Raw genomic sequence first — 27210 nt, 5'->3', positions numbered from 1 at the left:
TTTTAATTTATCTTAAAAACCTTGGAAAACTCCTCAGGTATCCAGGCAGGGTGACATACTAACCTCCTGCTCAATTATTATTCTGACAACTCTTTCTGATGCTGGAGGAGGGTCTGAACAAGATGATGAAAAAACTAAGTAACATGCTTTGAACTTGGGTTTGTGATAAGCTCCCTGCTGAAAAACTGAACACAGGAAGAGTATACCCTGCTTAATGTCACTACAAATCTCACCTGAGATGTGGTTAATTATTTATTACTGATTTGCTGTGAGCCCTGTCACCATCTACTAGAACTCCTCTGACTGTTAATTTTACTTTAAAACAGTGCTGACCTTTAGGCCAGAATTTTTACGCATCCGGAGACGGCCCATCCACATATCTGTGAGCAGCATTTGGCTGCAAGTGTGAGCAATGAAGTCCCTGTGCTTGGCTGCCACTGCGAGCTGCAGGCATGTGGCGTTGCTCCAGTTCTTCAGCTCGTAGGTCAGCAGTTTCATTGCCAGTTGCTCATCCTGCTTGTATGACTGGTCCAACAGCTCCACCGCCAACTGGCCAAAGTCCCTACAACAGAGGGACATTTGTTCATTCCCATTAGCCCAAGCAGCCTGCTGTAGAAAACACCCCTCTGCAACCAACAGGCTCTGCAAGGGGCGCATCACCTTCCACCGTGCAGATCGTGATGTTGGCTGTACACATGGAAACCCACATTTTCAAACGTGAATGGTAGGCATATAAATAAGTGCCTCGACTTAGCTGTGATGAGCACCCACACCTACCAGCTGTCTGCGCCCACCTGCCTGCCCACCTCCCTGACATTTTCTAGTTGAAATTTCTGGTTATCTGCAGCTTAGAGGATTGCTTCTGTGCTGTTTGCCCATGGCTTCATGGTCAAGTCTCCTAGAAAAAGGAGTGTCCAATACTTTTTAAAAAATTCTATGTCTCAAACTTTTAACATCAGGAAAGATTATTATGGAATCTAGTATCTTGGCTTGCTCACCTAAGCATGAGCTCTTGGTTAACACTTCTGCCTGAATATTATGTTTGTAAGGATTTAAACAATTGTTCTGCTTGGGATGAAAAGAATGTCTCTCAAAAGCAGAGAGAAAGATTGCAGCCTGACTCTTGAGACCTCAGGAAGAACATGTAGACAATATAGATATTCCATTGCCTTCTTGACACATTCTCATTTCAGAAGTTTTACTGCTCGCAACTCTGCTTCTCTGGCAGACAGATTGTTTAAAAGCCATTTACACTTCCTCTAAAGGGAGTGCATTTTTTTCCTACAAGTTAGAAATGAAAGCAAGCTACAGATAAGCAAATTTCAAGCAGGTTCACAGATTCAGCAGCCTCTCTTGCTTCTTCTTCTTCTTCTTCTTCTTTTTTATTTAATTAACCCAGGAAATGTACATGAAAGAAAATTCACCTGGAATTATGGTTCAACTCTTGGGAAATGTCATCCACCATGTCATTTTCTGATGCTTCATGGGCCATGGCTTTGCAGAGTTTACAGGCCACCAGTGCTTTAGCCATAGCCTCTTCCCCATGCTGCCAAAAGAAAAGGGCCATCTTCTGGCGCTTCATCAGCACAGCCCACACCATCAGCTCATGGAATGGGAATGGGAAATGATTAATCTCAGGGTCATCCAAATCAATATCAACTTCTTCTTCTCTTTTTTTTGTTGTTTTCCTTCCTCGCCGCAAAGGAACATCATCCTGTGAGAATTGTAGAGATTTTTTTTTTCACCAGTGAAGGAACAGAATGAATTCACACAATGCACTGGATTCAGTACCTGAGATGCCAAACACATTCCCTGCAGGCCAGCCCTTCAGCTTTTTTTTTGGACAAAATACTTAACACAGGAAAATTATGAAAAAAGTATTGGTCCCCGCACTGTAATTAAGAAGTCAGTAACCACATACCTAAACACAGGGAAAAAGAGCTTTGGACTATCACTCTGAACTGTTCTTTCTCCCTAAGAACACAGAGCATAGCCACACAACATCCAAAATAGTTTTGGAAAAGCCACTAATAAAATAAAGCTAAGACTTCACTCCAAATATAACATCTGTTGTAATGCATCCGCCTTTTTCCACCTCCAGAAAGTACATATCCCGGGGCTGTTCTGGTCTGCTGAAGACTCCTTCCCTGCTTATTCTTGTGTTTTCTCCCTTTATCTTCTCGCAAGAGCCGAAATCTCCTTTCTTCACTCCAATTCTGCCTTTGTATCCCATGTTTATCCCTCTATCTCCAGCTCTGTTGTTTCTCTTGCCTTTAGTTTCTTTCCCATTTTAGCCTACTGCTCTTATCAGCTGAGCTGGCCTATTCTGCACTGTGTCTGTGGACAGCAGAATGAAAGTTGTATAAAACAATAAAACAACAAAACACTACTATCTCTTTGAAGCATCTGGGTACCCAAAAGTGACAAAAAAATCTGGTAGAAATTTGGCTCATGTAAAGAATTCTGCATCATTCTCTTCAACTGCTTCATTTCTCTGGACATGTTTTAAAGTTATATAGTTATCTGACTGAAATTCTGCTTGGTCTGACAGACTGAAACATTTTGTTTAATCTTCATGAAAAGAAAAATGATGCCTAGAGGGCGCAGAGCCTTCTTTTCTCTTGTTTGTCCACTGGAGTTTTATGAAGAAATGTTTCTTAATCTGGCCCTTGCACAAACAAGTTATGTGGATAAAAAATACAATTTGCACGGCACATTTCTCATACAAAACTTGAAACCAACTATTGGTTCCTTCATTACAGTGAATTTAAACATTATCTTGATATAGCATATATTTATTTGTCAAAGAAGGAAAAGACATTAAGATTTATCACAGGTTGCCTACCTCCATTCCCAGCAGTTTCAGGGCTTTTGGCTGTAGGAAAAAAAAGTTAGAAAAATGTTAATTCTCCCAAAAGGGTGATGATATACATATATATATGCATAAGTGTGTAACATGTGATGTATAACATGTAATATAGAGTATATAATAGACAATATATAATACAATATATATAACATATGGGCCCATGCAAACCCCATGGAGTTCAACAAGGCCAAGTGCAAGGCCCTGCACATGGGTTGGGACAATCCCTGGTATCAATACAGCTGAGGGATGAAGGGATTGAATGTAGCTCTGTTGAGAAAGACTTGGAGGTGTTGGTGGATGAGAAGCTAGCAATAAGCTGGTAATGTGCATTTGCAGCCCAGAAAGCCAGCCACACGCTGGGCTGCAGCAAAAGAAATGTGGCCAGTAGGTCAAGGGAGGTGATCCTCCCCCTCTGCTCGGCTCTTATGAGACTCCACCTGGAGTACTGCATCCAGCAGTTACTCCAACAGCAGTAACTGTCGGAGCCCCCAACTGTTGGAGCCCCCCAACTGTTGGAGCGAGTCCAGAGGAGGGCCCCAAAGATGATAAGATGGCTGGAGCACCCCTCCTATGAAGACAGGCTGAGAAAGCTGGGGCTGTTCAGCCTGGAGAAGAGAAGGCTCTCAGGAGAACTTGCAGCCTTTCATTACTTAAAGGGGGCCTATAAGAAAGGTGGGGAGAAACTTTTTAGCAGGGCCTGTTGCAATAAGACAAGGGGTAGTGGTTTTTCAACTAGAAGGACATAGATTCAGACTAGACATAAGGAAGAGTGTGAGTGGTGGAACACTGGAACAGGTTGCTCATAGAGGTGGAAGATGCCCTGGAAACATTCAGTGCCAGGTGGGACAGGGCTCTGAGCAAGCTGATCTAGCTGAAGATGTCCTTGCTCCTTGCAGAGGGGTTGGACTAGATGACCTTTAAAGCTCCCTTCCAACTCAAACTATTCTGTGATTCTATGAGATAGAAAATGCACCTATCAAAACACAAGTTTTTTCAAGCCTGTCTCAGGGGCCCTATGCTATTATTGGTACAGGTCAAAAGATTTGTCTTTCAAAAGCTGTCTATACTTACAATTACAGACTTTTAGAGCCAGAGGAGACTGTTTTATGTCCTGGTCTCACCAGGGCAGCAGAACCCAATATTTTTTAACTTAAATTAATAAAAAATGTTGTTTGCATCAGTGGCTGGCTTGAGGTGCACTGTGGTGAAATAGCTGCTATGTACATAATAGAAATAAATCTGTAGACTGAATAGTGTGTGTATGTGGATCCCCCCAGCCTGCAACCATCTAAGAAGCTATGGTAATCTCTGCCTGCAGGTGCAGTCATACAGATAGAAAATAACTTGCTCCTTACCCTCTTGGGCCCAAATAAATTGTGGTACAGTGTTCTGAACCGCTTTCGGGTGTAATTGCAGCGATAGGCTCCTCCCATGAGGTACTCTATCACCAAACCAATATCAATCAGACTTATCCGATAATCAGGAGGTAAATTTCCCTGCAATGAAAATGAGAAGGATGGTGGGGGAGGAAGAAATGCTTGTTACTGGTGTTGTTAAATATACTTTATAATGATGTTAGAAGAAAACAAATTAAATAGTTAAAAACAGGAATGTATTATTATGCTGGTTAATCAATTCACCTTAAAATAGATCCAACCGAAACCTGGATATTCTCGCTTGGAAAGAAGACATAAGTTAAATAAGAAGGTGAAGAACTTGTTGGAAGTAACAGAAGATAACGTCAGTACACAGTACTCATATTCTTCAGCTGGGGAAACAAGGAACATGACTGCAGAACAAAAAGCACGAGGATCAGCACACTTGAAAGGTCAGGCACAGTTCTCGGACTCTAGTCCTGCAAGATAGCACCTTTTCTGCACCATCTGTCCCCTACAACACTTATCCTGGCATCTTGCATCTCTGCTGGCATCTCTTTGGACTGCCTCATCTGCACTGCCAAGATACAGTGAAGTGATATAATTTGTTCACATGGAACCAGCTCCTGCATGTGATCTTCCCATCCTGCAGTGTTTCCTTCCGCTGTTCCAGGAAAGGAAGGGCGGGGGGGAAGCACTGTGTTATCTTCTCTAGAGGGCTTACATAATGCACGAGCTATTATTATTGCTAGTTGTTAGAGGCAAGGAGAGTCTGTTAGCATCTGTTCTTGGAGTTATGTACAAATAAACACATATCTTTGCTTAAATTCCACACCTAGTATGAGGAAAGCATCTATATGTATGAAAATAAGTATGAAAGTTGTAATAAAAAACATATCTCTGGCTATTTTTTCAGGGTTTTATTCAAGAAGAAAACTACAGACCTAGCAATTTTCCTAGATGGTCCCTCCTTGAATTCCCAACATATTTTACTGGAAGTCCCTCTAAGCACAGTAATCTTGCTATCTAATTTCCAGCAGTGCCAGGAAGATTGTCTCCTAAGAGGTGAACTGTGCTTGTAGCAAGGGCCATTAGCAGGATCCTAGAAAAGATGTCTACTTGCTCTTCCCTTTCTTTTCCTTTCTTATCCTCTGTTAAATGTAATACATATGCACAATGTCTTCAGCTTGCAAATTTTATTTTGAAGGGAAAAAGAATGATAAATATGTCCATGTCTTATTGCCCTCACTTTGTGAACTCCCTTGCACACATCTTCTTTCTCTTCACCGTCACGGCTGAAAAACAGCAACACTAAGACTGAGTTCTCCAATAGTTACGCCTTCCAAAGCTATGAAGAAAGATGTCAATAACAGATCATTTCTTACTGCATATGAATCTGAGTCCACCTTTGAGATAACTGGACACTTCTGTTCTCCAGTAGCCATAAGCCTGACGTGACACCTAATAGGCTAGAATAATTTCAGGGTGGGCTGGTCTCACAGATGTGCCAAAAAGCACTCTTGGGAGCCTCTGGCAATGGAAGAACAAAAGCCCAACATGGGCACATCTGCTCTTCTTTTCCCCACTGGGAATTCCACAGGGAAATCCCTTTACAGGAAGAAAAGTCTAACGGGAAGGGAATTCTGCCAAATTAAAGTTTGTCTCCTTCTCTAAATCACTGCCACTGACTTGTTTGGATGACAGTTTATGGTTCAGCAAGCAGCTCCCTACCAGAAAAGAAGGCATGATTCAGCAGATTGTGAAGAGGTCACCCAGATCTAGAGATCTCATTAAGAACCCTGCAGATTTATACAGCTCTCTCTGTCCTGTATGTCATTGTGTGAGAGATGTGACTACAAATTCAAGGTGGAAAGAGAGGTAAATTATCCTTCTGCGAACTGTGAGTGTAGCTGTAAAAAATTAACTTGTCTAGTCAACATTGCAGAAGAACCAGGAAATTGTAATTGTTAGCTTCATTTTTTTTTTTTCAGTGCACTGTAATAAAATAATCACATTTACTATAATGACATACAGCAGAGATTTCAGTTAGCCTGTAGCTCTTTTTATGTGGTCATCAAAAGAAGGTTAGTAATTCAGATGGAGCAATTTTGTGACTGCCATGTCTTGCTGGAACTATCTGCATGCCTGCAGACATCTGCCTGGCTTCTCTGCAGATGTGCTTATTAGATTCAGAGCAGAGGAACACTAATGGAGGGCAGATGGCAATGGGTTCTGCAGAAGAGATGAAATGGATGCAAAGATCCTCTTTCCTCTTCTACTTCAGCCAGGAAGAGCAATGTGTATTTCCCTCCCTGCTCACTGCAGCACATACAGCACACTGAAAGGCTGAGGAAGAAGAGAGGGAGGTAGTGCTTTGGTTTACCATACTGGGATTCAAAGGGATAGACGACTAAGCAAATTTAGTGGCAAAAGGTGAGCTGCCAACTATGTTTCAGTAATGTCCCTTAGCGTATTCTTTTGCACTCTTCCTACTCTTGGTAATCTGATGGGTGGGGGAATCTCTATGGTTTGCAGGAATGCATGTTAGCTTAGTTTATTTGAACCCCTTCATTTTTATTCTGAACTGTTTAAAGAAAAATAATATAAATTTAAAAATTAAATCCTGCTAGGTTTGTTTGTTTGTTTTTCTTTTCCCCAAAATAGTCCTCTCTCTCCAAAATGCTTAAGACAATGACAGTTTTACTAGAACAAGGATGAAGGCACTGGCAGAAATGTGAGTTGTAGTTCCAGGACAAAGTCACAGATCTTCGACAGACTCCTGCTGTCTTAATGTAAAACACTAAAACTAAATGCTTTGATATTCTTAAGTAGCAAAAAGTACTTGAGCAATTAAGAAAGCACAACAAGCATCAGGGTGCTGCATGTGTTAGAAAGCATGAGTTTCTTGATATAGTTCTTCAGATTTCTAAAATTTCATAAAGGGATTTAGATAAAAAAATCCCATAGAGTAACTTTAATAGAAGATGCATTTAAACCTCCCAGATAATATTGAAACACTTTGCTGAAGAAAACACAAATTTACAGCAGAAATGCGCATTTTATAGATATACATATACATATGGCTCCATGCTAACCTACTCCAAAGTGAGCAGTCCTAGTAAAGCCAATTTGACTATCCTTGCGAGAGGAGTTATGCGTGTACCAAAGCATTTGCCATAGCAGCAGACACCTTGGACTAGCTTGGCAGCAGTGGGTCTGCCTGTAAATGAAGCACAGTGGTGCAAGTGGGCCAGAACCTCTCCAAGACAGCAAAAATTTGGATAGTCTAATTCTAGTACAGCCAAGGTGGTCAGGAATGACAGAGGAGAAGGCTTGATTTTGGGGCATGATAAGTACCCCTGTTAATATCCAACTAACCTTTTAAGGCTGGGACAAGCTCTTAAGTGCTAACACATTATTCTTTTCCTGAAGAAACTTCAACTTAAACTGTAGGTAATAAATTATAGTATTTTTTCACTTCAAGAACATTTTTATATTCAGTAGTTACCAAGCCTCTGATTTTGTATGCTGAGGAAAAAATAATACTTTCAAAATTCCACATATTGCTTGTTAGTTCTCTGGAAATATAAAGTGGCAGTCCAAAATAAAGAACTTTGAAAACTTACATTACCCAGAAGTGGGATTAAGAAATATTGGTTATTTGGATTAAAGAAAAAAAATAATCTGTTAATTTCCACCGATCTTCATTAGCTAGTTGAGCCAGGGAAGTATTTAAAAAAAAACACCTGTAGAGGGCAACCTCCACTTACAGACAAGATGTTCAAGCACAGCCATTGTTTCTTCCTGCTTAGCCTGGATGCGTATGGCCTAGGGAAGGAAGCCAACCTGTATGTTACATTCTGTACCCTTGTCAGGAAATGTCAAAAAGGCCATGATGCAAACAATGCAGGCAGATTTGTCCCAGTAGTAGTTATGGAATTGAGAAGACTGAAAAGAGAGATGAGCACAGTTGTCTTGAAAGCAGAGTCATTAAGAAACACCTTGTCCTGTTAATATAAGCAGAATTTAGGCGCACTCTGATTACTGTAAATTACTGTAAATTCTGGAGTGTGTCTCCAGGCCTTTACAATATGTTGCCCTGGCTAACAGTCTTCACAGCAATATTTGGAAATCCAAAGAGAAAATTAATTGTCTTATATGTTTGTGCCTGTGTGTGTGTGCGCGTGTGTGCTGCCACAAACAGGATGTGGTAATGTGACTTCTGTTGTCCAAATTCTTTACTTTATTAAGCAGTTTGTTATTTCAAACAAAAACTCTGCTCCAGCTGTGTAATATGATAGTAGTAAATTAAATAATGATTCTACAATTTGTAAGCATTGATTTTGTAGCTGAGAATTCACAATAATGCAGATGTAAATAACTTTTTATAGCATACACCCTTTTAAATAGTGCAGGCTTTAAAATTGGGATGTATGCATAAAAAGCACACAGTATGCATATCCTTTAAGTGTCTCAAGGTGGCATACTACATTTTTTGGTTTTATATTTTGCGATACTGTAATTAAATCTGAGAGGTTAGGTATCTGGCATCAAAATATATACAAACTCAAAAAACTAGCATCAGCAATGTGGTGGCTTTCATGCATGCTGGGCCTCTTAACTGTCACATCGTGATGTCCATTAAGAAGTTATTTCCAAGGAGATGTTTTCATTTAAACTGTTGTCAAATCTGCTGACTGATTTATAGCTTGGTTGACTGGCAAGGGATCTACTCAGATGGCAGGGCTATGGCTAGCTGTCACTTTTCTGTGAGTGAACCACGTTTGTTCCTCATCACTGACAAAATGAGAAATACAGTCCCAGATGTGCAGTTTTCTCATGAAGGTGCTAGAGGGCTGCACCAGCCTATTGTTTTTTAAAGCCCTTAACTATATTCTAATAAGAGTACACATTGACTTCATGTGGTGGGAATTACCGGAGACTTTAGATACAGACAGAGGAAAGAAAGATGATTTTATGGAAAAGCGACCATCACCTGACATTTGGCAATCACCATGGAACTAATAATGTCATTAAACATAGTGCAAGTTTATTTAAGGCCAATGTCTATCAATATATACCTATGAGTACTCACTGCCTTCGCCTATTTGATGCCTTTTTTCAAGAGCTCCTTTCAAAATACAGCTTTTGTTAGGGACTCAGAAAAAATATTGGTATCAGTTACTTCATATACATATTGCTATCCCTTTGAAGGAGGACTTGGAAAGGTGATGCTGGGGAAGAGCAGGAGTTTGAAAAGGAATATATTTTAAAGTAAGAAGACAGATGATGCTTGTTTCAAATCCTTATAGGCACATAAATAACTGCATATTTAGTAAAAAAAATGTTCTGGTAACTTGGGCTTCAAGAGAAGTAGCCAGTCTGAAAGCATTCTAGCTTTACTCTGCTCCATTCAAGGGGATTTGTGCGTAAGAACAGCTTCAGTTTCTCCTGTAGGCATTTCACACTTTCTGATAGTCGCTTAATATATATAATTGAATAATGATGATACCATGTAACACAGTAACCAAAGAAAACCACCAGAACCTCCCTAAACATAACTATTGATTATTCTGTAGAATTATTTAACAGAAAGATGATATATGAAGCATTGCCACTCCCTTCCCCTAGTTGCTTTCAGTTCTGCTCAGCTGTCAGTGACAGAAGAAACCACCCAAACCTGTACTCTTACAAAAAATCTCCGCTCCTTTTTCAATCTTCTGTCTAGCCCCACGTACATAAATCTCCTTTCTCAAGTATGCTGCCCTTGAGGTCTGACCTACATAATGTGCAAGGCTGTAATCTGCACATGCTTTAGGAAGCAAGCTGATGAGGTCAGTTGCAGAGTCAATCTCCTTACTTGATCCATTTATTTAGAGGATAAGGGATTTTCCTTCATTGCTGCTGCTGTAATACTTTTAATCATGAACACATCACTAAAGGTATTTGGTATCTCCTTTCAGTCACTATACCTTTCTGTGTTTCTGTCCCCCCTACTAATGGCTCTTTATAATTCAAGATGCTTGAAATCAACTTCATAAGGGGGCATGGGAAAGTTGCACTACTTGTTTTTGTATATTTCTGCTGAGGAAGACGGCTACAATATACAACACAACACAGAACAAGGAACTGTTCCAACAAACTAGGATCCAGCACAAGGATAAGGGCTATTTACAGGCTCAGAAGTAAACTAGCAACACAGAAATTAGCTTTGACAACAGTTGCAGGTATGGAAAAATACAGATTACAGCATAAAACCACACAGTATATAAGAGCCTACAATTGCTAGCAGAAGCACTATTACTCAAGCATCTAAAACCACAGAGAAAGCAAGCCAAATAACTTGCTAATTGTGCTTTGTATGCAAAAAGTTCATATTCAATACATACAAACAAGACATTCTGTAATGGCAGGGGAAGGAGAAGGCTCTAACTGATAGCTCATGCAAAACAGAGATTGTATCTAGCTACAAAAAGCAATCGTAGCACTATTTCCAACCTACCGTCTATTGCACTCTTACCTTTTTGACATCCCTGACTAGATGATACAGAGTGTTGGATGGTCCATGTCTCTGCAAAGGATAAATAAAGAAGAATAAAATAGGTTTGCATTGTTCAAAGACCTGCAAAATGTAAATGCTTCGTAGTTTAAAAGTCAGGCAACTGAGAGCACTTCAATTGTACAGTGTTATCAATTAAAAAAAAATTAAAATCAATTACAAGAGCATTATTTCACCTGAATTCTCTTCTGTACAAAATTCTTCAGTAAGAAAACCACAAGAATTGCCATACTGGATGAAAACTTAGGTCCTATATACCAGATTAGGCTTCTGGGTTAGGCAAAGCAGGAGCCCAGCACAACATATGACTGGGACGAAGTGGAAGGAAAAACAGCTGCTCAAGTGTCAGCCTTCCTGCACTCGGGATCTCCAGTTCCACTGCTGGTGGCTCAGAGAGCCCCTCAGCCTAACATTGCATCTAGGCTATCTTGTCTGAAAGCCACTAACAGCATGCACAGTCTGTGAATTTGTCCAGTCTTCTTTTGACTCCACCTGACATGAGAAACATTCTGCAGCAGACTCCCAAAATTTCAGTTATATGTTATGTGGAGAAGTATTTTCTTTTCCGCTGTTTTTGGCTGTTGCTGATATTTTAAGAGACTTTTACAGGAAGTGTCACTGGCTGTAACTGATGATAGATGAGACCACTGTGTATGCACAGAGTCAGTGTTTCCATATGTGCATTGCTTTGCACTTGTCAACACTTAATTTTATGTAACCCCATCACTGAGCATGATGAGATTTTCCTGTGATTTTTCATATGCTGCTTCAGATTTGCCTACCCTGAGTGATGCTAAATCACCTGCAAACATTGTCCCTTCAGTAGTTACTATTTTTCTACTAAGTAGGCTGAACAGCAGTGGTCCCAGTACAGGGTCTTGGATGACCCTGGTCATAATGTCTTTTTGTGGTGAGAACCAACTATGTATTCCTACTCTGTTTTCTATCCGTCAAGCATTTTCTAAACCACAAATGCCCCTTCTCTTCTATGCCATGACAGCTAAACTTCTTCAATAACCTTTGAGATTTTAAAATATTGTCAAATAGGTTTTGCAAAAACACGTGGACCAAGTGCAACATCCTTATTCTCCTGCATGTTGACTTCAGAAATGGTAACAGACTTCCAAGGCTTAACATTTTCCTACAGAAGCCAAGTAAAGTCTTTCTTGACATAAAATTGATCCCTTTGTCTATTAATTCTATTCTTTATTGTATTTTCACAAATTTGCCACGGCAGAAGTCAGATGCCCTGGTTTGTAGCTACCCAGGTCACTCTCAGTGCTCAAGTTGAAATTTGGTATTTTTTAACTGACTTTGTGATTTTTTTAGTGCTACGGCTATTACGGATGCATTAGGTCATATATTCACAGCCTGGGTCTTTTGGAACTGCTGCACAAATAATTTATGATGATTTGTAAATAAATTTGTTCAAAAAAGCCTTCTGTTAGCTGTAGAACTGAAGACTTTCCTCAAACTTACTCCCTGTAAAAACTGGCTTTGGTACAAGAACTACAATGCTTATCTGTAGCAATAAAGCTCATAGGCTTTCTGTTCTTAATACACAGATGTTAGTTGATAGGCAAAGTTTAAGCCGATCAAAGATCAGATGGAGATCTGTCTCAAAGATGGCACTGATACCTGTTCCTCTATATTTTGCACAAATTTAATGAATTCTTTTCATATCTGATATTTTTAAAAATCTGACTTCTGGTCACCATCAGCATGAAACACCTCTGGATAACAGCCCAGTGTGGTAGGGCTTTGAAAAACACTGGCAGAAAAAACTTTTTGAAAAGGGCTATGTACCTTATCGCAACCTCTCTCCAACAGACAGAACCAGCAATCCTAAGAATTAGACAATGCTTCAAGATTTTTTCCATACTACTTAAGCAATTTGAACTTAATAGTTTCTCTCAGTAGGCAATAATGATGTGAATGCTGGAATGTATTTTGCAGTTGAGAACTCAGAAGCAATTTGAATCTGTGCAGTTTATGTTCATTTTAAGGACAAAGACACAGAACTTGCAAACAGGCTTTTAAAAGTCAAAACAATAACATTTGGAACATTTGGTGAGGACATGGGGAAGTCCTTCACTGTAACAGACCTCCTGAAATCATCAGATTTCACCTTTAAGTTCAGAATAATATCCCAAGAAATTTGCATCTATTTATTTTCTAGTGGCTGAGTTTGATTAACATTTGCAAGATTTTTCTGAAACCATAAGGGCCTATAAAGTCAGGAGTCATACACCACCATCCTATAGGTCCTAACTTGCCAATTACTGCCTTCCAGACAGTGCCATCTGCCTAAATCTCAGGTCTATCATATTGGAATTGCAATGATGAGAATTCAGCTGGTACTGTGCAAAGCTTAATCTGTGTCTTACAAAATCTGTACAGTAGATCAGGTGGACAAGACACAGCACGTTCCATTACATGAGAGACAAAACTAAGAGACAATGTGGACTTGCAACATGGAAAATTTCTGCAGCAGGTGTTGGCTGCCTTGTGCATTGTCATGTTGCTGTAATACAAGTGGGAGCTAGAACAACGAAAACAGAGATAGAAAAATTGCCTTAGGTTGGCCCTACCGTATTGTACAACTCCTCTAGGCGGGAGATGGTGAGAAAACGATGCATGCTTACTCCATTTTCTATGAGTAATTTCACAAAATCCACTCTGTCCAACACCAGTGCATCCAGCATTGCTTGCTCAAGGGAGCCCACCTGCAAAGCAAGCGATTAATTCAGGCCATTCCTAGGCATCACAGACTGTGTCTGGCTGGTCCAGGCACCCTGGCACAAGCAGGAAGTTTGACAAAATTCTGAGAGTTGCTCTGCTAAGCTTAAAATGGGATAATCAGTTTTAGTCTGTATTGGTTTCTCTGATTCAGGGTAGTGTTTAAAAAATGAGTGTCAAGAGTGTTAAGATTAACATGCTCCAGGAAGCCCAGAACCAAGGAACTGGAACCCAGGAGACTGGTGACCACACCTCCACACTATTCACCATCTTATTATTATCTTTATTTCTTGCTTTCCTGACAAGTATGTTATTCATATTGGGTATATTTGTTATGTGCACACATACTCACTTTAATTCGGTCTACTAGCTTTTTCCTTTGTTCATGTTGTGGAAACTCAGGGAACCTTTGACATCCAGGAAGGAGAAATAGCTTCACAATTACCATTTATTTAAAGGGCCAAATGCAAGAGGTCTTCTCATAGAAAACCTCTCCTTTTCTAGCTCTGGCAGTTGGGGAGAGTTAGAAGGATGAGAAATTATCTCATACTTCCAGCTTTGAGCTTGCAAAATGATTGCATCTTGCAGCATTTATGCAAATTTTTGCTATGATGTGGTGATGGAGCAATAATGATAAGGACAGTTTAGTACCATTAAAATCCCTCCTATGTTTTGATGCATACGTATGCCAAATATTCAAGACAAGATAAATAGTCCTGTTCACTTCATAACTGAAAAGGCAAGGATTTTTGAAACTAGCTTTAAGGGGTAGCAAGCTCCAGAAACTAGATTTAAAGCAAGGATATTTAAACAGAAGCTTTTCCTTTTGTTATAATTTTTCCACGGGAAGTTGTAAATGCTCATGTAATGAACATAACAAGTGTCAGAGTAATGAATATTGTGATCCAATTAAACCTTCCAAACAAAGATATGGTGGGCTTTAAGGAACTACAGGTAAAGACAGAGTCCTTTCATTTTTTTTTCTGGGTAACTTCTACCACTGTAAAAACTGCAGCATAAGCTGGAAGTTGACTACTCCTCCTCTGCCCCACACACCAGTCAATAACCCCTCTATTTACAGCCCTCTCACTCCTGCAGAGAAACTCTGCCCACGGTGCCATGCAGGGGAGCGGTGTTGGCCAGGGAACCGGTCCCCACAGTTGGCACCTGGAGCACAGGACGGGGCAGACATGGAGCAGGCAGTCTGATGCAGAGCAGCACTGGGCACGAAATTAACACCAGCTCAGGTCTAGAGCCACAGCACTTCTGTGGTAACATTGCTGATCAGCTCTCGTGGTCCTGTTGATGACTTCCAACATTTGTGCAGCATATCTTTGACAGCCAATCATCATCAAATTCAGTGTCTGTCTATAAAAGCATACTGCTTGAAGAGCAAAAAGAAATGCCTTTCCTTTAATTTATAGTCTAACATTGTAATATGGCTGTAAATATACTTGTTTTTCTCAGCTTGTAGAATCATTGCTTTGTAGTATAAATGTGTTGCTTCCTGCTTCTTTAAAGGTGTGATCTCTCAGTGTTAAGGCATCGCTAGATGTCACAATTTCCTTGAACAAGAGAACACATTAGCATCTTTGTAACCTTGCCTGCCTTCAGTAGCTGTGAATGGGAACTTTGAGCTTGTCTAGAAGCATGACTCAGTATATTTTATACCGTGTTAAAACCACTGCTGACAACAGAATGGATTTAATGTTGTGTAGTTCAGTAGAAGACGCTGTATATATACTGTACCGGCCATTGTTGCCCGTAAATAAAGATCTGACTGCGGGCGATGTCTACTCTGTTCCAGGCTAATGCCAGGCTCAGCTGGTCGGGAGCAGATGCGTTAGCTCCTGTGTATACAGACAGGGGTGCAGGGAGGAGAGCAGGAGAAAAAAAGAAAAAAGACATGCTTTAGACTCAGTCAACCGATCACCTCAGTAATTCCTCTTTGTCAAAAGTCTCACAGCTGTCCATGTCATTTCTGCAAGTGATCTCATATTAAACCAAAACCAAACGTTCCATTGGTCCTGTAATAAAATACCGGTTCTCAAGTCTGAATCTATGGTTCTCAGATTGTCTCATAATTATTCCTTCACATCCCCCTTGAAAAATACAGCAGGTACATGTGGTATTGGCAGATGCTCCTTGCAGTGGAGTGAACAAGCTTCCCTCCTCTTGGACGAGAAGCAAGAGCAGAAGCCAGGAGGGATGCTGATCCAGCTGCAGGAATACACGTGCACGTATGTATGCACAAGACTGTACACACACACACACACACACGGGCATCTAGCAACTATGGACAGCTTCAACTCACACAGATCCCACTGATTACAACAGTCAGGCATTTTATATACATCTGTTATGCACTCCTACCTGATAAGGTGGGGATCCTGTACAAGCACAGGAATTTCTCCTCTTATCTATTTGTACCGAGGGGTCTTGGTGGGACAAATTTCCCTTCACACATATTTATGTAAGGAAGCATGCTGTAAAGCTAGTGTTAGGGTATAATATAATTAAATAAGAAATTATGCAGATGATGCAGATGGATTTGGAGCTGTTTGTTTTTTGGAAGGGAGGGTATGTTTTTCCCTCTAGTTTTAATGGACACTGTGGGGTATTCCTGCCTTGCTGTGCTTTTTTAATATTTCACTAAGGATTTAATGGTTATTAGCTGATTTGTAATAATAAAACAGTATTTGTGCTTCAGTGTCACAGGGAGAACTGGCCTGAATGAACTGATCAAACAAAAAATAAACGGCCCTTTGACTTTTAACTACACAGCTGCTTGCAGTGATTAGATGATTCTATAAAGGCTCATTTTTTAAAGGCCTCATGCCTCTATTGTTTTATTGTCGTTATTAACTCTTATACTGATATCATGGGGTAAGGACAAACAAGAGCTTTTCATGACTTCAAAGCATTTCTGTCCCCATTTCAGTATTATTCAAACTCATGCACTGCTCCAGCTGAAAGTGGACTCTGAAACTGAAGGCACAAGCATAAAGCATAACACGGTGGCTGCTGAAACTCTCGGTGAAGGATCAGTTCAGCAGACCTTTGGGAAGCTTACCCTACAGTTTAATTGCATAACTCTCAACTTTGCAGCCAGTTCACTGCCATGAAACTTTGCCAAATACTTGGCAATATCTACAGTAATTATTTTGGGAGATGGTGAACTGTAGATCATCCAGATCACTTCCATTTTATTACAGAAATGAACTCTGATAAAAAGGTAGGTGATGCAGGAGCAGAACAATAGAAAAAAAAAGAAGAAAAGAAGAAAACACAGTGAAAACAGTAAAAGACCTTTCTGTGACTAAGAAGTAACAGGAACACTCCTTTGAGTAAGACACAGCTTCTCATTGCTATATACTACACAAACAAAAGCTCTCACAAGAGGCCTCAAGGAGGATGCCAATGACATCCAAACCTTTCAGAGTTTCTTAGACAAGAAACATGCATCAAGAACAGAAAATATTTATCTTTGGGAAGGGCAAAAATGTCTTTACAGTTTTATGTATAAAACCAGGAAAAAACTACCCACAGTGGGTATGATGGTGCAAATTAAGAACATAGAGCAAATAATGTTCTCCCCCTTTCTGAAGCAGATAACAGCTTCTCTCAAAATGTCATTGGATCTTCTCCATCCCATCCGTGTACCTGCCGAAGAAACAAGAGCTTCGGCAGGTGCTCAGGCAAGCTGTCTGGTGAACAGTGGAGGAGGCTCATGGGTGAACTCCAAAACCCAGGTGCAGTGATGGTGATCCTGCAGCCTGGCACAGGCATGTGTGATGGGGGAGCTCCACCTCCTGATTTTCCTAAACTGACTGCAGCTTACAGTCTGGGTAGCCAGGGGTGCAGCCCAGTTAGAAACCATTTTGATTCAAGAGTGTATCAGACAGACTTGGAGAAGGAAATGGGCTACTTACACTGCCCCCACTTCAGACAAAACTCAAGCCAAATCATAGAGGCTCTGGGTGACCACCTTCTGGTCCCTAGCAAGGAGCCTTCCCCAGTTTATGTTTAGTGACCAAGCATTCCTGGGCCTTTTTGTACTTTAGGGGCCTCCTAGTGTACCTGATCATGTGAAAGAGCAGCTGGCACAAGGCATGAGGTGGTGGCTGCATCACCTGAAAGGCCCCCAAGCCCAGCAGTTCATCAGAATCGTTTTCTTTGAGCATGGTTTTTGCTCCTAATACTGAGCAGAGGGGAAAGCAAGCCATGGTCCAGCCTCTGTCCTTCCCACCCCCCTTGATGATGTTTAAGGCTGCCAGCACTGGACGAGTTTTCCTGTGAGTGTATATGCAGTAGTGGAGATTATGCTCTGTTTTCTTAGTGCTTTTTTACCACAATGGTTCATTTCATTGTCTCACAGAGTGCTGCAGACATTTGGCAGCTGAAGGAAATGTATGGTTTCTCATGGGGTTTTTGTAACTCCAGTCCAAACCAGTCTATGAGCTAGGGTGTAGGCTGGACAGCATAGGTCTGCATGATGCGGCTCTGATGTACATGGTGAGATGGCTGCTCCCAGAGCAAGGTTTATTGCTGGAAAGCCACTGCACCTTTATCCTCTTTCCTGTGTTCCCTACGTCTTTTTCATGAGAATGTGGATGACACTGGCATTATATTAGGAAAATAAAAGCTACAGAAGTTTGTACAGAGCAGCATATGGGCTGCGGATGTCATTTAATCTATTTTATTCCAGGATGGGCTGATGATTTTTGACTCAAATTAAAAAGAAAGTACTCAGGCTATTTCAGGTTGAATTACATACAGTATTAAGAAGTAAAAATAATTCCACTAATATAAGAAAAACTCTCTAGAATAAATGTGAGGTGGACTTTCTTAAAATACTGTCTCCTTTCAATAATTTCGTTGATTGCATTCAGTACCACAGAGCATGGATTTGAGTCAGTAAGAAAAATCAAAAAAGCAACCTCTCTGAGGACTCATCTCACTCATGAGCATCATTGCAATGTACCCAAAACAAAGCCGTAGGATAGCTGGGAAATAAAAAAATAAGGCAGAGTTAGTAATCTACTGCTCTCATAAACTCAATACGGCAATCATACTGGAACCAGTTCTTAGGCCCTTAAAATTGTCAGTGGTAACAAATTAGCATTTCCTCTCGCTACATTTCTGTTTCATCCTGTCTCATGGAAAGATTCTCTGCTTAGTTGCATTGTATTATTTTAATTATCGTAGCATATTTACTGCTTTAAATAGTGTTTCAGGCAATATGACTAATGTCTATGCAATATTTACTCAGTATGCTGGTGTCTGGCTGAGCATAAGATATGTTCCTCAAAAGAATGCTTTAAGACAGTATGACTAATGTCTGCAGTGGGACTCTTCCCTCCCTTTATCTGCTCCTAGAGGAAAATTTGCATCTGGGATGTAATACATTGATTTGGCAGTATTTATTTCAGTATAGGTGTTTCTGGATATAGATAGACAATGCATGGATGGTGTGAAGTTGAATGAACAAGAAGGAGATCTGTGACAACTGTCAGTTCCTGTAGGTGTTAACTTTATGCTCTTAGGCGGCCATCCAGGAGTGCTTGGATATCTTGCATAGATTCTTCTGGGAAAAAGTCAGATGATCTAGCCAGTATCTTGGACCAAAAATGCAATACTCCTTGATGATAAAGCCTGGGACCATAAACTTGACTCTGTATCCTAGGTGAGCCAGGGTACATGTCAGACAATGAGTGCAAGATCCCAGATTACTGAAGAGACAGACTACAGGCTTTTACATATTGGCTAAAGTTTACTGTGATCGATATAAATCTCTAAAGGATTCTCTTGGGATAGTCTGTGAGATTTAGTGCTCTGGAATCTGGAAAACTGAAATGACACAAAACTATTTAGACAGAAATGGTTGTTGGAGAGTCACTTCCACAATGGTTCTAGGCGTGCCAGTGTCCTTTTTGAATCATCATATAAAGAAAATAATTAGATTAGGGAAAATAGCAATCCAAATTAACCTTCCATGCTGCATCTCAGCATGTGTTATGTTGTCTCTTGTTTCAGCAGCTCTTTGGTGAAAAGGCTGTGTTTCCACTGCATTTGCTACAAGCATCTTCCTGACATTTAGCAAATCAATTGACAATAACAAAGCTGATAGCAGTGACCAGATATCTGGTCTAACTCTGGAATCCTTCTGTGTCAGTGATTTCATGGTTGGCAGACCATCACACGGTCTTCCAAAAGCGTCTGATACTACATGATGGAGTTCTAGTGAGCATGAATCATGACTTATTCACAGGCTGGAAAGCATGCAGACACATCAGATCTGCGTTAGCCTAACACGGCTTATCTCAGAGGGCTACAGGGCAGTAATATTACAATATGCATATACCACACAGCACCTCTTTCCCAATGCTAATAATTGCACTGAGAAGGCTTCTGGAGCACCAGCTGAAACATGGCTGGTGCTGCTAGTATGCTCCAGACATTGCAACAGCTTCGTGAACTAGGATCTTTGATGCCACTTCAAAACAATTACATTTTAGAACATCTCCATATGCTGTCTTTAACTTCCCTGTCATATGCCTTCTGCTCAATTAGCAGCTGCAAAAGGACAAAATCTATTACTGTTTGGGTTCCAACTGTTCAAGCTCAGAGAGCACAAACAGTTAAACTGTATAAATAAATTTACTTGCTATGAATTCATGCAATCGAAAATTTACTTCCCACATTTTCATCTCTTAAAATTAAAAAAAAAAAAAAAAGGAATTCACAAGCCATATGCTGTTGTGACATCCATGCAATGTGAATTGATAACCAGTTTGGATGCCATTCCCTAGTTTATTGGAAATCACTTCCAAGAAAGATAGATCTGCTGACAAGATTAAACAAGTGACTCATGAAAACAAACAAAGAAATAATCTCTCATATACAGTGCAGGGTTTGGAGCTTGTGGAATATCCTGTTCAGGGGAGTTCCTGCATTGGCTGTGTGCCTGATGTTCACTGCAAATTTTACACAGCAAGCAGGAAATGATACTTCATGTTTCTCAATCCTTGTCCTCCTCCTGCTCCCTGAACAAATTACTTGCACCACAGTGAGACTGGTAATTAGCTGGTATACTTGAATATATATATATATATATGTATAATATACCTTGAATACTGGCTAGCAAGAACTGCAAAATCCTCATCAGTTCGACTGAGAAAAAATAACCAATAATCACTCCCCAGTTTCATACTTTTCTCTGCTCGCTTTCACAAAATGCTGAAGAGGCAAAAGAGATTAATTCCTGAAACTAAACTGAAGAATTTCAAGATAATTCAGACCCAGTCTTCCAATCTGATTGCTAATAAATCAATAGACAAGTGGTTCAGCATTCCTATCTTAGATTTCTTGATTTGATGAAAAAGCCAACTATCCATCAGCCTAATGGGGTACACTTACAGAAAGGCAGTTCAGAGTGGAACAGAACCTTTGTACAAAGATATGGTATGAATAAGGACAACTGGCTTGACTGAGACAAGAGATTTCATCTTTGCACATTGATTTAAATGTTATATGGACTTTGATTCCCTGTGATCAGGAAGCTCAGATTAACCAGAGGCATCTGCTAAATCTAATCTTCATTAGAATCTGTACCTTCAAAATCAGAAAGTGCTGAAGAGCAAGGAAGATGAGGTGTAAGTTTTAGTTCCTCTTGCGTTTGGGAAAGACACAAGTGCTGCTGCCATCAGCAGACTATCAAATCAAGATTGTCAAGCAAGCCTGAAAGGAGATGTCAAAATTACTTACACAGATCCAGGTACCTTCTGAGCTAACAGAAGTTCACTATAATGTCTTGCATTACTATTGTGAAGAGGAAAGGTAATTTTATTTCACTAAGGAGATGACAGGACCAATTAGGCACTTGCAGAATGGATATTCCAGATCAGAGAGGACTACTCATAAATGTAGACCGCAGCTACAGTACAGTTGCTCATGTAAACACTGCAAAGTAACTTTTCAAACAGAAAACAATCCTTCCCAGGCCTACAATTTATTTTCTCCTCAGCTTCCAAGAGGCAGCTTTCTTGTCTTAAGAAAAAACGTGAAGAGAATACACTTTACATTGAAGATAATGAAGGATCCAGTTATATTTAAGATAAAAATGAAATCTGCAATGAAAAAATTTCCTAAGGATAGAAAAGAGGAATTTGGCAATGGATGCAATTATTGAATTAATTTATTTTTCCTTTCTTCACCTTGATTTGTCTTGTTTCTGTGTGAAGATGTCCAAAATGCCTTCAGATTTAATTATGCAGATGGCTAAAACTTGTTACCTCAGGGTAGCAGCAAAATAGTCATGTTACCTGCAGGACAAACAACTGGTATCTTGATTGAAAATAGAAAAAAAAAGTGGAGAAAGCAATACTACAAAAGCCTAAAGAAATGAAAACTACTAGAGCAAAATAATTCCAGTTCATTTCCTTTGCTGGTAGTTATCAGCTTACAATCATACTTTCAAATGGCTTGTTTACGCCTCCTGTTCAGTCTTTTGTTTTATGTGTTTGAAATAACATTTTTGAAATGGGATTAATAATTGTGTAAAAGGTAAAATCTTATTTTGCTTCGTTAGGTGAAAGTTACTCAGGCCTTCTCCCTTTTCTTTTTATATAACCTTTGTGAGCCTCTACAGGAAGAAACTGAGAAGAAAACTGAGCACTTGAACAAGCAAGAATAATTCCCATTACTTTTTGAATACCTAGTAAATCTATTAGATTTTTTGTTATGACTCAAATTCAAGTTTGACACATGGCACTATGTACCCTCTTATTCAGTTGTAGGGGTGCCAACAGCATGACGACAACTGCTGAAGAGGCTCATAACTTTCCCCAGTCAGCTTTGGAAGTTGATTCTCTAATGTTTCTCAGATTGCTCTTTAAAATTGTTTGGTATTTCTTATTCTCTGTTTTTGAAATCAGTATGTCCTGTACTACAAAGCACAAACCAATCCAGACAGCAACAATATGACCCTGGTGATTGATACACACAATTTGGGGAAATACATGTAAATGGTGGGCTGGAACCTCCCAGCCCTTGCTTAGGTGAGTAATCCTTCATCAGATAAGTACATGTGCTTCAGAGCCTTTAAAATCTCACCGTTTCTGTAGTTGCAAGCAGATATTAAATTACCTGATAATATCACATTTTGGAGAGAGCCAAGCTCAATGGTGTAAGTGTCTGCGGGGCCAGGGTCTATAATGAACTGTAGGAACAGCAGGTTTATTGTAAGACAATCTTTTAAAAGCATAAGTGTAACATGTAATGGCTTAGAAAGATTTAGTGACCTGCAAAGTTTAACATTAAAATCCCTGCCACTTCAACAGCTGAGTTCTTAGCTCTACCAGCAGAAGCTGGAAGGATTCCCACATAATTCCCAGACTTTCCTAGGATGACTACAGATAACATTTTACTTTGACAATAGTGCAAGTTTTATCTAAAAGGAGATACTGTCCTTCTGGATTTTCTACTAGCCACCAAGGCAATCTGAGAAGTTCTTTGGTTGTCTTCTTGTAAGTACTAATCTTCTCAAGTAACCGGTGGAGGGTTACCACTCATGTTTCTTGTGGCACATGAGCGATTGTGGGTGGAGAACAAAAATTCAGAAAAGGAAAACAGTAGGTACTTAAACATTAAAGAAAGAGCTGGATTTGTATAAAGCAGGATACTTTAATTTCATGCTATAAATTTACCATCTTGATACGGCAGATATTGTCAATAAATGCAGGTTTCAGCACAGCAGAGACACAGAGTTAATCCATTTGGATTGATACAGACTCACTGTGGAGTGAAACTCCATTACCTTTTAGTAATGCTGTGAGGATAGCTAAATCAATATCCTGGTGTCCTTCTGATCCCATGCGAAATACTGTGATCTGAAAAGTTAAAAGACAATACCATTATTGAAACCAGGGTGATTTAAAAAAAGAAATAAATTAAATCAGGACAGCATCATTTGGATCTCAAAATGTCCTGATGGCTAAAAGATTATCTTTATACATTTTATGAGAAGCTTATTAAATAGGATTAACACACAGTATTTTTTGTGAGATAAAATCTGCTATAGATAGAAATTGTATTAACGAGCATATAGAAGAAAAGTCTTCTGTGATACTTACAGGGTAAAATTAGAGACGAAGGAATGTTCTTATATTACAGCAACATTAGATTTACGGTTCCCAACACATTACTGAGAGGAATTAGGTCTACTATAGGTTGTGGACCTAATTTATGGCATACAGAACTGAATAAATATTTTTGACTGAAATTAGCAACCTATTCAACCTCATGATTTTCTACAGCGGAAAGCTAGATAAATAATCTAAGAATTAGGCCTCTAACAGGTGCAGAAACATCTTTAGCCATGTGTGGTCAGTGACCTCTCCCTATGAGATAGAAGCTTTGAGGCAGGGTGGTGAGATACACAGTTCACAAAGAATAAGAATGAATATAGCAGGGCCGTTCTTTCAAGCCAGTTTCACTCTTGGTTAAGACTGCACTGAAACATATAGAAGTGTAAATCCCCCTCGCTCCTTTTGTTGCCATGGCAACAGCTGCTCTTAGCTGCTCTTGGGCTTCTGCTTCTTGTGAAGCAGCTGAGACTGCAGCTTTTTATTAATGCCTTTCCTTTACCAATGGAACCTATGTCATCACTTTGATCCGTATACCTGTGATGTGTTTTTCTTTTTCCTTTTGCCAGTCCAGATTGCCTCAGTTTACTTTTTTAAATTAAATTGTACCTTTAATTAGAAATTGTGTAAACATATTTTACACTGATATTCAGCAGCATATGTTGTTGCATTCCCAGATTCCTACTCATACAACACCACTGAACTACAGCAGCATCTGGGATAGAGGTCAGCAAACATCAGGGCACAAGGAGCAGTTGTCCTGGTTTTGTGTAGCGGCGTGGGGCTACGGTGGCAGCTTCTGTGAGAACCTGCTAGAGGTTGTTTCCCGTTTGTCCAGTGAACTAGGCTGGGCCTAAGTGGGACCCACTGCTTGCCAGGGCTGAGCTTATTGGCAACAGTGATAACACCTCTGTAGTAATGTACTTAAGAAGGGGAAAATAAAAAAAAAAAGAGAAGAAGCAGAAGTGCAGGCAGAGAGGGGGAGGCACCAGCCTTGTGAGCCTTGCAGGCCTCACACTCTGGCCTCCAGCCAGGCAGCCGTCTGGGCCCCACTGGGCCCAGCCCGGCTGCAAGAAGTGGAGACGAGATCAGATGTGAAGAGATCCTGAGAGGCGTCTGCCTGAGCTGATTGTGAAGAATTTCTTGTGAGAGGAACGGCTGCAGATGCCAAGGTCAGTGAAGAAGGAGGGGGAGGAGTAGTATTGCTCCTGACAATATTCCCCTGCAGCCCGTGGCGCAGCCCATGGTGAGGCCGGCTGTCCCCCTGCAGCCTACGGAGGCCCACGAAGGAGCAGAGATCCACCTGCAGCGTGGGGAGGACCCCACGCTGGGGCAGGCAGATGCCCAAAGGAGGCTGAGGCCTGTGGAGGGCGCACACTGGGACAGCTGGTTCCTGAGGGACTGCACCCTGTGGAAAAGGACCCACTGGAGAAGTTTGTGAAGGACTGTAGCCTGTGGGAGGGTACTGACACTGGAGCAGGGGAGGGATGTGAGGAGCTGTTCTCTCGAGGAGGAAGGAGCAGCAGAGAACAACATTTGATGAACTGAACATAACCCACATTTCCTATTTCCCCTGTGCTGCTCAGAGAGGGGAAAGGAGGTAGAGATAATTTGGAACAAAGTTAAGCCTGGGAAGAGGCAGGGGAGAGGGGGGAAGTTGTTTTTGTTCTCTTTCTCATTATCCTGCTTTGGTATTATTGATAATAACAAATAGTTTTCCCCAACTTGAGTCTGTTTTGCCCATAATGGTAACTTGAACGATCTCTCCCTGTCCTTATCTCCAGCCTTGAGTTTTTTTGTTACATTTTCTCTCCTCCATTCCCTTGGAGGGTGGGGAGAGCAAGTAAGAGACTACATAGCTTGGTCTCAAGTGGGGCTAAACTACGACAATAGTGTACAGTATGTAAAGAGGTCAAGGCTAAGACACAATTTTGATGACAAGCTTCAAATTGCCAGCTGAAGTGGAACCTACAGAGTATCTCAAGAAATCCAGTGTAGCCCTCCTCTAGCATCTATTCTACCTTCCCTTGACCCTAGAGCTCTAGGGGGTTCAAAGGGAGGTAAGAGACTTTGGCCATCAGTGACAGTAGTACAGCATGTTAAAGTACAGAGTGTCCTCTCTGGTTTAAGTAGACTGTTTTCAAATTAGACTTACCTTGACCCTTCAAAGTGTTCCTGAGACAAAGCATAAATGCTGCAAATGATACTTTAATGATCTACTTTCTGTCTCCCCCTGAAATCTACAGATGTTTCTGGCAAACCACTTCATATCTTCGCACATACTGCAACTTTTAGAAAATAAGAGAATAGAATAGTTAAGTTCCAGTTGGAAGGGACCTACAATGATCTTCTAGTCCAACTGCCCAACCACTTCAAGACTGACCAATAAAGCATATTACTAAGAACATTCTCCAAGTGCCTCTTAAACACTGACAGGCTTGGGCCATCAACCACCTCTCTAGGAAGCCTGTTCCAGGGTCTGACCACTCTACAGGTAAAGAAATATTTCCTGATCTTTTTCCTAATGTTTTTCTTATCTCCTCAATGACTGGCAAAGAAGCTTTCCCTGCAGTGCGGGCCGTCTGCTCCTCTGACCTGTAGAGCACAGGTAATGCAGGCAGAAACACACATTTCTAAGTATGTCTCATCTCAAAACACAATAAAAATGTGAGCTGATTAGATCAGTCTCTCTACTGTGCATGCTCATGATGCGCTTCCCATGCCATAGGTGATGAACTGTGCCACAGAGGTTAGCAAGAAAGCAGGTGGGTCTGAAGACAAGAGGAAGAGAAAGCCTTCCTGCCTTACCTACAAGGAAAGAGGAACATCTCCATTCACATGGGCAGCTCTGCCTGGTGCTGACAGTAAGTGGGTGAATACAGTGTTGCTGCATAACAGTCTGATCATAACATCCTCACAACACTTTGCAATTTCCTACACAATTTTATCAGCAACAGGCATCTCCGTAGCACTGAAGGGAAGCATGACAGCCTGGCAAGAAGATCAGCTAATGCTGGGAACGCCTTCTCTGTGTCACTGCGCTTGGTGGCACCACCACATGGCGGAATGCCCTTCTCCTTCTTCAAGGCCAAAGGTGAAGCAGTTTCCACATCAGGGATTGAAAATAGGGAACAACAGGATTTTGGCAGAAGAAAAAAGTACATCTCAACTAAATACATGCTCAGTGAGCTCCCAGCTTAATTAAAAGGCATCATATAAATTGCAAGCACTGAACAGCTTATCACCACAGGGAAAGTAAGGGAAGCACTTTGCATGTATTGGACCTCATATAACCCTAAATTTCCAACTTCTCTTTCTTCTCTTTTCCTTGCATGCCTCAGAAAAATAAACCCTCTTCAGCAGAACAAATTGCTGCTGTATTAAAAAGAAAACAGAACTATGTAATTGTTACATTAAAATTAAAAGGCTGTCTTTCCACAGTAATTGTTACTTCATTATTATTTTTAAGAGGTCTAGTGTAATTCAAATAGCAAAATAAACTAAAAGAAGATAAATAATTGG

The 27210-nt window shown here is 40.5% G+C and overlaps 1 protein-coding gene across 2 annotated transcripts in view; it reads right to left on the bottom strand.

Moving 5' to 3' along the window:
* Window positions 1-27210, bottom strand: part of TRPM3 (transient receptor potential cation channel subfamily M member 3) — a 437387-nt gene that overhangs the window by 42924 nt on the left and 367253 nt on the right. Inside the window, exons 9-17 of one of the 2 annotated variants that reach the window (XM_086771552.1) lie at window positions 23361-23433; window positions 15293-15393; window positions 13396-13530; window positions 10766-10816; window positions 4510-4545; window positions 4225-4365; window positions 2846-2875; window positions 1425-1714; window positions 334-562 (exon numbers count right to left, since the gene is read on the bottom strand). In XM_086771552.1, the coding sequence (XP_086627678.1) occupies window positions 334-562; window positions 1425-1714; window positions 2846-2875; window positions 4225-4365; window positions 4510-4545; window positions 10766-10816; window positions 13396-13530; window positions 15293-15393; window positions 23361-23433 (1086 nt within the window). The remainder of the gene's footprint in view (window positions 1-333; window positions 563-1424; window positions 1715-2845; window positions 2876-4224; window positions 4366-4509; window positions 4546-10765; window positions 10817-13395; window positions 13531-15292; window positions 15394-23360; window positions 23434-27210) is intronic. The other variant, XM_086771551.1, reaches the window with a different exon arrangement.

The sequence above is a fragment of the Chlamydotis macqueenii genome, chromosome Z (genome assembly GCF_036417535.1).
Source record: "Chlamydotis macqueenii isolate bChlMac1 chromosome Z, bChlMac1.mat, whole genome shotgun sequence".
NCBI classification, from domain to species: domain Eukaryota; kingdom Metazoa; phylum Chordata; class Aves; order Otidiformes; family Otididae; genus Chlamydotis; species Chlamydotis macqueenii.
Note: the sequence above shows the minus strand (reverse complement) of the source record. Positions and strands in the feature narration are given on the sequence as shown.